The sequence below is a fragment of the Pistacia vera genome, unplaced genomic scaffold (assembly GCF_008641045.1).
Source record: "Pistacia vera cultivar Batoury unplaced genomic scaffold, PisVer_v2 Contig1027, whole genome shotgun sequence".
In the NCBI taxonomy this organism is placed as follows: domain Eukaryota; kingdom Viridiplantae; phylum Streptophyta; class Magnoliopsida; order Sapindales; family Anacardiaceae; genus Pistacia; species Pistacia vera.
The window spans coordinates 689,650-700,200 of NW_022195058.1; the positions used below are offsets into that span (position 1 = coordinate 689,650).

Here is a 10,551-nt window from a genome sequence, read left to right on the forward strand (position 1 = left end):
TTGTGTGTGTGTGTGTTCTCATTGTATTTTTCCAGCAATATAAAATTTGCAATCACGTTTAACTACTATTTTTGCCATGCTAACATTTTTAATGCATCTCAGTATGTCTATAATATTTGAAAATTTTATGGAGCTTTAATATGGAAATAATCGAAATCTCCATTAATTTTAATTCTTAGTTTCTACTATGGTATTATTGTATTAATCAAACACTATGTGTCCTTAACCACACTAAACGAGTAATATTTCAAACTCAATAAAATTTCAAAACACAATAATTTTTTGATAAAAGTGAACTATTAAAAGATAAAGTAAACAAAAGACCATACATAGATAATTTTTGTAGAGTCCATCTATTTGTGCAAAATAAGCTTCTAAAAGATCTCCAACTCCTTAATTTTGGGCTTAAAGTCATTGTAAATTTCAGAGTTCTTCTCTGACCTCGAATCTTCAGCCCTGAGAAAAGCAGCAGTGTAATAGAAAAGTGGAATAAGTAAGCAGGTAAAATAATCTTCAGAACTGCAAAATGAGTGCAAGTGAGTCAAAGTGATCGTAACACATATATGACAAAAATTATGGGCAAAAAAAATGCAATCAATTGGGAACGCAAGACTTTCAATCAAACTAGCTCTAGTACCATATTAAGTACCGTTGAATCCAAAAAAACTTACTTAAAGGTAACAAACTACAAAGGTATTTAACTTCAACATTAAATTCTGCATGAAAATTGTGAAGTAGATGCTGATAAAATTATAGAATTTAGAAAGCTGATAAACATAATGTCTTGATCCTAATTGGAAAGAAACCATTCAAATCATTCTAATCACTTTTAGTCACTAAAAACTAACCAGCTGGCTTTTGCTTAGGGCCTTAGGGGCTCCATAGGCAGCACTATCAACTTCTGTAGATTTGAGTAGGTCCATGAACCTTATGGTTAAACTGGAGATCTATGGAGCAGCTGCTTAATCTTTTCCATTATTTGGAGCATGTCGTAGAAAGTAACAGAAACAATATATTCTTTAAAGCAAAACGCTTTTTAGCTACCTGCAATTCCCTTTGTTTGGATTCTTCCAAGAAACCGAAGAACTAAAAGTGTAGGGACATAGGGGTATATATACATCAACATGATTCACCTCAAGAAACTGGCAGTTTGAACTTTTTTCAACAAATAATAACTACTAAAAAAACCATGCAGGACTCAAGTACAGAAGGAGAGTATATAATAGATACCATAAAATGGAAGCAAAGGAAAAGTCAAACCCCAATATTATACAATTTCAAGAAGTTCTAAAAAAGAAAGCAAAGGTAGTGAAAATAGATAGCCTCGTGAATAAGTTTCCAAGCCTGGTCATTCAGCTGCTAGTGCATCACAACGGACCCCTAATTTACTAACCCTATATTATAAGATTATTGAAGTCGCTAGGTATGTTCTCCCCAAAACACACAAGTCAAACAGTATAGCTATATATGGTGAAAATAAATTAGTAAATTGATACCTAAACCTCTAACACTAAGGACTGTCTTCTATCGCATTTTAATATCAATGAAGGAGAAAATTTACTTTTTGCAATAGATCTACTCCTCCTTCAGTCCGCATTAAGAAAAACAAACAATGAAAACTGTAATAGAAACAGATTTAACTAGAATTCTTTTTTTGACAATTTATATTAACTTCCAAGAATAAAAACTGTAAAAGAAGATTTTGGTTGAGCATAAGTCATGAAAAATAGCAACTTAATCAGATCAAAGCATATAAGAGGATAAAATGATGTGACTTTTGAATGTATTCTTCAAATTTAACAAAACCCAATTGGCCATCTTAAGTTATCAAAGCCAAACATAAAACAGCTCCAATTGTGTGTGTGAGAGAGAGAGAGCAAAACTTCTTCCTCATAAATAAAATTGGCATAAACTTTTAACCTCTGTTTAGTTCTTATACATCTTTATAAATTATGTGGCATAACTTTTGTTTTAAAGCAAACAAAAAAAGGAAAAAAAATGAAATATTACCAATAAATATGATAATATTTTCTAATCCTGAACACTTATGACCGACTGACCAACTGTCTCACTTAAATGGTTTTGTACATAACCTGTTTCTCAGACGATAACTATGCAAGTAGGAAATTAAAATAACAAGCAGCTGCATTCCAAGTTCCTCAGAACCACTATATGTAAGAAGCACTTTTATAATCTCAAAGATCTGGAATTAGCCATCACCTGTAATTTTCTAATTCAGGTGCAGGGTTGACTTCCTCTTCCAATGATGCCTCATCCAATGAATTAGAAATAAGCTTTTCTGTCAAACACATTTCAGCCATATCTTTGTCATCGTCCAGCAAATGTTCAAGTTCATCTCTCACCTACAAGTTACCAGATGCAATGATATTAGATATATACTAACAGGCTTAAGAAAGGCATACTAGTGAAAGATATTATTATAACTTTAATTTCAGTTTCCGGACCAAGAGTAAAACATCACACCTGATTCCTTACAGTCAAATTTACTTTACAGACAAACAAATTAGGAATATTAATCACAATTCGTGGATGTTAGGTAAAGATAGGTATTTCCAATCCAGCCAGAGGTAAATCATAGCACCTTTGTGGGCCTATATCTGCAATACTAACATCATGGTGCAAGGAATCATTATTATAACTTTAATTTCAGTTTCCAGACCAAGAGTAAAACATCACACCTGATTCCTTACAGTCAAATTTACTTTACAGACAAACAAATTAGGAATATTAATCACAATTCGTGGATGTTAGGTAAAGATAGGTATTTCCAATCCAGCCAGAGGTAAATCATAGCACCTTTGTGGGCCTATATCTGCAATACTAACATCATGGTGCAAGATATGAAGCTAACATTTTCTCTAGAAGTTACAATGAAAAAAAAAATGAGAGAGAGAGAGAGAAAGAAGAAAGTTCGGTTCAGTCACTTAATACATGAAGCTTAACAGAAACATGATTTTTTGCACACTAGCATATTTTATTAGGATAGTGTCCTCTTTCTATTAGATAAACAATTTAAGAAAAACTATAAAGCAATACATACTGATGTAAAACGAATGCGAAATGGAAACAGAAATATGTTAGGTGTGTAACAGCAAATTATTTGAAGTAATCAATTATTGGATTCCACATAGTTTTACCAATTGACTTTTCAACGCAATTAAGCAATTATGCACTATATATAGCAGTCTAAATTGCAGCAATTGTCCAACATCATGTTTTTGTATACCTTCTGCATACGACCAGATATTCCAGCCAGTCGACTCTTTATTTGCCTAACACTTTTTGTGTCTCTGTCTCGCTTTCACATACACAGCTCCAATCCTTGCAACAAAAATTTATACCTCAGATTCAAGGCACTTGCACGCAGACTCAAGACAAGCTTCAAGTGCTCTAAACTCAAATGGCACAACTTTAGGACATTCGGCCTCGGCTATTTCCCCTGTTGTCTGTGGGTTGAAATCATTTTTCTCGGCGGGACTTTGAGATGTCCTCTTGCGCTGACCTTGTGTTGGCCACTCAGCCTTATCATCACTGCCCAGTTCATCTCTCTGCATTGCCTTTCAACCAGTCAATAGTTTGCTTGCTTCACAGGAATTGACCTTAAACCCTTGTTCTAAGATACAAAAATTTAACCCAAAAACACAGTAAACCATACGCCCATCAATGTCCATATAGGAATCTAATTTTTTTTTCCTTTTTTTTTCGTTTCAATGACCCTTCCATTTGCAATGAATTTTTTTCAAAAGTTATAAGAAAGGAGGGGAAAGTTCAGCGGATTCAAAGAAAATTTATGAAAATCATATCAAGAGAAGTTTCTGACCTATTTCAAAACTAATAAATTTATCACTCCTTCATTAGACCTTCTACTCGGACGGATCATTGAAGAGGCACGGCCTAGCTTCTAAACAAATAATAATAATAATAAGTTAATAACAACTTTTAGGACGAAAAAGCCCTTAGTAAATGCATTGTAATTACAAAACTATTCTTAGCCTAATTTGAATTTTCCAATTGCGACCCTGTTCCTTAGGACTTTTATAGTAAACCTCGTGTGATTAGCTTTTTTATAGTGATCACTAGACCTGGCAAAACGGGTGAGTGGATCGGGTACAGATTGGGTCTTTACGGGTACGAGTCAAACGGATATGGGTCGAAATATACGGGTCCAAAATATTAGACCCGTACCCTGCCCTATACGGATACGGGTGAACCCGTTTTTTCTCTCTCTAGGTTTAGTTTTTGCAGTTTCACCTTTTTGAGGAAACTGAACTCCTTAAACTAGTTTTCAGATACCCACACAATTCATTGGCTTCTCTCACTTGTTCTCTCTCTTCCTCTGAGATTGTGTAATCAAAATCAGATGACCCAAAAGACACAAAATTTGAATCTGAAGGTACAACATACTTTCGCCTTTGCCGACTTGATTTTGTCTTGCTCTTTTCTTTCACAATTAGAGCATCATCAAGAAATTCACAATCTTCATCTTCATCTTCATCATCACCACATCTTTCTTTCCTCCTCAACCCACGAGTTCTTCTTCCTTTCTTTCCTAAAGGTTTTGCTGAGGCAGTACATTTTCTCCTTTTTCGACCTCTAACATAACCTTTTTTTCTCAACCCTTTTCTACCCAACTTCTTATTCTTCCTACTATTGTTTTTCTTCTTCGTGACCACCAATTCCTTTTCATCATCCAAACAATCATCTTCATCAAGGGTAAACTCCTCATCCTCTTCTTCCTGCTCCCCTTCATAATCCTCATCTTCTTCATCTCCGTACAAAACCCTTTTCCTCTTTCATGATGTTTTAGCCCCATTTCCTAAATTACTCTTTCCCGCTTTCGATCCAATAACCTTCCTCACTTCCTTCTCTTCTTCTACTTCCTCCTCCTCTTCCACAAAACCACCAAAATTCTCTTCCGACGCACATCCATCTATGGAAGGACAATAATCTTCCAATTCATCCTCAGATACATCATTCCCTTCATCTAAAACCACATAATCCTCATCAGAATCATCAGAACCCTTACCTTTTGACCTAACCCTTCTCTTCACATCTCCCCTAGAAGTAACCTTCCCTCCCCTTCCCATCTGCGCTTCCACCCACCAAATCAACTCCCTATACGGGAAAGACGGGCTGGATGAATGAATCAGGTGAGGTACTGCCGTACTGATGACTGACGATTAATCGAAGAGGGAGTTGAGGTATGAAGAAGACGGCAAAAAGGGAGGTACTCAATTGACTGATCAGAGATTGAGAGGCGAGAGTGAATGTTATTTTGAAGATTGAGAGGCGAGAGAGATAAGAGGCAGGATAGAGTTGAGTTGCTAAGTTAGGGTAGGGGGTTAGGGATTTGCAAAAACAGGTACCCAGGGGTTCACCCATATAACATGTCAGTTATATGAGTCGAGTCGGGTATAGGTTCAATATATTGGACCCATACCCTATATTTTTTACCCGGGTATGGGCCAACCCGCAGGTCTGAACCCGTTTTGCCAGGTCTAGTGATCACTCACTTGGTTTCAAAAACATGTCTTAACTCTTGTGCATTTAGCCTTTTCCATGTAAGCACTCATTGATTTAGAATATACAACACTAACCCCATTATATAGATTATTAGATTATTTTATTTAAGTTTGGAAAAAATAACGTTTTTATTATTCATTCGAATTCAGTCAATCTAACATCCAAAATCTGTCAATAATTTTGAGAGATGAATATATTTTTTTGAGGTTAAATTGATGAAATTGTTGATAAATTTGAAGGTTAAATTGATGATATTTCTGAAACCAGCAAATGCTCACTATAAGAAAGGTTAAACAAAAATCGAATTACGAATTGGTTTAGAACTTTGGTTTTCAAATTCTTCAATGGAGGTGAGTGTTAGTCTAACTTTGGAGAAGATGGGTGAATGTGTTAGGGTTTATTTATATGGGGGTATTTTTTTTTTTTGGTATATGAGGTATCCCAAGTCCCGACCCACATTGGAACCTATCTATTCCTTAAGGTCACGGAATACCCTACAAGCTCAATAGACCAAGGTAATTGCATAAATGTGATAGATACTTCTCCTGTAACTCAAACACAAGACTTCTTGGGTAAAACTAACCTCAATAGTTAAAAGGTTTGTTATGGGGGGAGGTATATGAGGGTGTTTTCGCCCTTTAAATTTGTGTAAAATGCCATTTTGTTATTTCGTGAGAGAGTTTTTTAAAAAAGCGCTATTTTTCAGCCCCACTACTTTATAATAATTTGATTTTAACATTTCATTTAAATTGAATATAGACAAAAATGGATTTATTAATTATAACCAAATAAGTAAATAAATAATATTCAAAAACCTGTCGCGTAGGCGTTCCATGAAGAGAAGAAATACGATGCTGAAGATCTTGAACGAACTCTACAACCAAAGGATTAATAGAGTTTAGCAAGAAGACCTCCTTGGCCGTAATAATAGCCTTAATGTGCTCCAAGTTAACAACAATGGCACGCTCTCGCCCCAAACTCGTAGAAGGATAAGACAGCATCGGATCAAGCACGCGCAAGTCACGTGCCGGGGGTCCCGTCCATCGCATGATCCAGTACTTGCCGACTTTCTCATTGCGTGACTCGCCTAATTCTGATACTACCAGCCACGACTTCGTCCCCAAGACTTTCTGTCGCGGCGGGACCGACAACGGTTCTCCGTCATCGTCGTCGCCGGGAGTCGGTGGAGTGGAATTTGAAGAAGCCATTGACTTTTGTGAAAGATGCGTCAACCGAATCGTGGTGCAACTGCAGGCGTTTAACTTGTTGTCCCGCCAGTTGACAACGGAATTTGAAATAGGCCTACTCAAGGGAGGCGCGTTTTCATAATTTAAATATAAAATTGTTCTGGATTTGATTCTTCAAGGTAATATGGGCCCTTGGATCTCGATTCTGGAGTTGAATACCATGATCCAAGGGTTCTAATTAAGGGTGACATACTTGTATGAAGTTCCATTAGGAAAAAACTTAATCTATATCGAGGTTTTAAGTATGCATGTTGAGAGGGTGAGAAAGAGAATGATTAAGATAACATTCCTAATATTTCTCTTTTAAATAATTAAACTATAAACCTTAAATTTATTCACTTTCGAATTTATTTTACTTAAATATGTAAGAAGATTTTATTTTTTTTAATTCTTTAGTCTTCATTAAAGAAAAAAAAAAACCTAGTATAATCCAATCTTTAGCTAGCTAGCAAACGCACCCTTTATGGTTAAGACTTAAGAGTGGCAAAATAAAATTTAAGTCAACTTAGATACAACTTTTTAATTAATCATGACAAATATCGTAAATATTGTAATACAATTAACACGTTATTATTAAATGGTGATATAAATATAACCCGCATAACCAACTTATTAAACATATATATGTGTCACAATACGACTACCCATCCGTTTATGACACACTTAGGTCATTTAACATGTTTCACTGAACTCGTTTATTAATAATTTTTAAGCATGTTATAAATAAATGTATGTGTAAAAAAACGAATAATCATGTCATAAACAATTAGTCGAGTTATTATTAATAATTAATGCCAGATACTTCAGTGTAACTATGAGAAAGCAAGAAAGAGAAACATTTTAACTTATGCAAAGTATGAAATAGAATGAATGTGAGATGAAAGCATTATAATTTGGACGAAAGAAAAGCTACCATTTCCTATTTCAAGCAAGCTGAGGTGCCATTGCATGCTCAAACCTAAATCTCCAAGACAAAATGTTTAACTTCTAGTCTTTTGATGGGCGAGGAAAGGAAATAACTTCAATTTCTTGTTTTACCATACAAGGAAAATTGTCATCGCACTCTTCTGCCCTGTATCCAACTCAAAGAAATGACTAAACTTAAAACACAAACACAATAAAAGTAAATTCAACTTCTTCTTCTTCCTCCTTTGTGATTCTTGACTATAAATTAATACCTTGAACACGTATACAAGTTATTTCTCAATTAACATGATAAAAAAGAAAAGGCACTAAAAAACCAATGAAATGAGAATTTTCTCATGCAGAGGAACCAACAGCACTGTATGAACAATTGGACATGAGATACAGGCAAAAGGATGACAGAGTGACAAACAAAGCAATTCCAAAAATCTGCAAGTACCTCCACAATACAACTAATACATCTATCAAATATTACTTACTAGAGCGAGCATTTGCAGAAGCACATGCCAATACAAGAATCTCAAAACCAGTGAAGTTTAAAGTCAGTCTCACTTAACTAAAACAATAAATACATATGTATACTTTATATGAATGTGGATCAAATAGCCTCAACAGAGATTAAAAACTATCGAAAGATGATATGAAGGTACATATGCTAGTCCTGCTAAGAAGGTTCACTAGCAACACCTTAAAGGAATAAGCAATTATATCAGCTAAGAACCAACAAAACGTTAAATAGTATGACTATTTAACTTAAGTAAGTTGCAGATGATTAAACCAAAATGAGCAAGTCATAAACATTAAACATATTTATGAGGCCATAAGAAGTTTAAACTACCCTCCTTTCAAGAGAATAATATAATCACAAATACCACAGAATTCCACAATTAGCCAACACTAAACACAAAACATTAATAGCTTAATTAATCATTCTCAAAACAACCACCACAAAAAGCATAATTTATACCACGGAACAACCAATAACCTAATGACCGGATGATTTCATGGCCTCCAAAATCATCTCAGTCTGCTCCTTAATCAAATCATTCCGCTCCACAAACAACTGCAACTGAGCAATCTGCAGCTTCTTCCACCTTTCCTCCAATTCTGCTTTTTTGGCTCCTCCAATCATATCTAAACCCTGGTTGATTACAAACTCCTCCAAATCAGCCATCCCAACACTCTTATCAAACAAAAGCATCTCTTTTTCACTGCTCAGACTCCCTTTCTTATCATTATCAATATCCATCTTCTCCCCTTCCTTAGCTCCATCATTCAACTCAGCTTTGAAAAGAGCTAAGGACTCACTACTCCCTTTCTGGTTTTGATTCTTTTTGGCTTCTGCGTTATACTTTGCCGCCAATTCAAGGACACCACTAGTACTTCCATTGCCCCATATCTTTTTAGACAAATCATAAGCGTGCCGTTCATGGAGTTTCGAAAAAGTCCTATCTTCACCTTTCTTCCCTCTCCCAAGATTGTTCTCATACTTCTTCTTCAATCTCCTAATCTTGTCCATCACTTGAGTTCTTGTAACATCCACGTGAAGCGATTTCTTGATAAAATCATGAAAAGCATTCGTATTCTGATATGGGTCCATCCCTTTTTTCGTGGTGAAAGCAATCACCCCCTTCAATACGGCAATTTCATCCTCCTCGCTCCATACCCTTTGAAAAAGCTGCTTCTTTGTATCCTCTCGCGGCTTCTTCTGATCCTCATCATCCGGATCCGCAACCGTTTTCTCCTTCGCCCGTTTCGAGTCTTTCAGAGACTCCTCCGTCTCATTGGGGCGTTTTGCCGGAGCTTTCGACCTTGGTTTTGTGGTGGTGGCCTTTGGGGATTCCTTTATGGTTTTGGTGGCAATAGGTTTAGGAGTTGATTCCGGGTCGGCGTCGGACTCAGATTCGGAATCTTCTTCGGAGCTAAAGGATTTGGATTGAGGGGCAGAAGCAACAGAGTGGGTTGGTTTCTGGGTTTGTTGAGGAGGAGGAGAAGAAGGTTTTGTGGGTTCTTCAGTTTCTTCATCGTCAGAGGAACCCTCTTCATCTTCGGAGGAGGAAGCATCTGGTAGTTCTTCCTTGGGTTTTGGCTTCTTAGTTGCCATTATGAAACGGAGATTAGGAGATTTGACAGGAATTGAGTTGAGAAGAGAAGGTAAAGGGCCAGGGTTAGTGCGGGGGTTTATAGGGAAAACAAAAGCCCAAGCGTTAGAAGTCGAAGTAGAGAATGCAGATTTCTTAAATCAGGAGCGTTGAATCACCCAAAAAAAACATTACACGAATTACGAACTTAATCGGACGGCTAGGGGATGCATCAGGGTGTTGGATTGACCTTTGGTTTTTTAAAAAGGCAACCGCCGTTTGTACTTAATTATTGAACATTTTAATTATAGCTGTGGAGGGAAACTTGAGCCGCAATCTATTCTGGCATAGCTTGCTTCTTGATATTGTAAATGCCACTCCTACCCATACTGAGGACTACTAGAATTTCTTGAAAACACGCCGCCGTCGTTGCCATTAATAATGGCTATGAATTCAATCAAGTAGCTCTACTACCTATTAAGTAACGATTGAATGCAAAAACTAAAAGGAAACACGCCAACAAATGTATTTAACTTTTAACTCTAAATTCCGAAGGAAATTAATGACGTAGATGCAAATAGAACTTTTGAATTTAAAAAGCTGCTAAATATAGTTGTATCCATCATTCCATCCTACTTGGACAAATACTAAATAAAAAATAATTAAAAAAAAATTACAAGTTTTGAAAAATTAAAGAATACTTAAAAAAATGAAATTAAAATCTAAAAAATGTTTGCCAAATTGAAAGTTTTATT

The 10,551-nt window shown here is 35.9% G+C and overlaps 2 protein-coding genes and 1 long non-coding RNA gene across 3 annotated transcripts; all 3 read right to left on the reverse strand.

Annotated features, from left to right (window-relative positions):
• Positions 1–383: 383 nt before the first annotated feature.
• Positions 384–3,300, reverse strand: LOC116123059. Its single transcript, XR_004126988.1, has 3 exons — positions 3,248–3,300; positions 2,221–2,363; positions 384–456 (listed from the first exon to the last, which is right to left on the reverse strand). It is a non-coding gene; the product is annotated as an uncharacterized LOC116123059 (long non-coding RNA).
• Positions 3,301–4,268: 968 nt separating this feature from the next.
• LOC116123207 (magnesium transporter MRS2-1-like) lies at positions 4,269–6,752 on the reverse strand. The gene is made up of 3 exons (XM_031409008.1): positions 6,360–6,752; positions 4,872–5,108; positions 4,269–4,811 (listed from the first exon to the last, which is right to left on the reverse strand). Exons 1-3 carry the CDS (start codon positions 6,750–6,752, stop codon positions 4,269–4,271), a joined length of 1,173 nt encoding a protein of 390 aa, XP_031264868.1.
• A 1,788-nt stretch (positions 6,753–8,540) lies between these two features.
• LOC116123233 (GLABROUS1 enhancer-binding protein-like) lies at positions 8,541–9,910 on the reverse strand. The gene has a single exon (XM_031409037.1). It carries the CDS (start codon positions 9,817–9,819, stop codon positions 8,701–8,703), a length of 1,119 nt encoding a protein of 372 aa, XP_031264897.1. The 5' UTR covers positions 9,820–9,910; the 3' UTR covers positions 8,541–8,700.
• Positions 9,911–10,551: the final 641 nt, after the last annotated feature.

Bases quoted from the DNA above. Each gene is read 5' to 3' on its own strand.
- LOC116123207 (XM_031409008.1), bottom strand. From the start codon at position 6,752: ATGGCTTCTTCAAATTCCACTCCACCGACTCCCGGCGACGACGATGAC. The intron at 5,109-6,359 runs GTTTTTGAATAT...GTGGAAGCGCAG, and splicing joins ATGGAACGCCTACGCGACAG to ATGGGAAGGGGAGGGAAGGT. The intron at 4,812-4,871 runs GTTATTGGATCG...ACATCATGAAAG, and splicing joins AAGAGAAGGAAGTGAGGAAG to AGGAAAAGGGTTTTGTACGG.
- LOC116123233 (XM_031409037.1), bottom strand. From the start codon at position 9,819: ATGGCAACTAAGAAGCCAAAACCCAAGGAAGAACTACCAGATGCTTCC.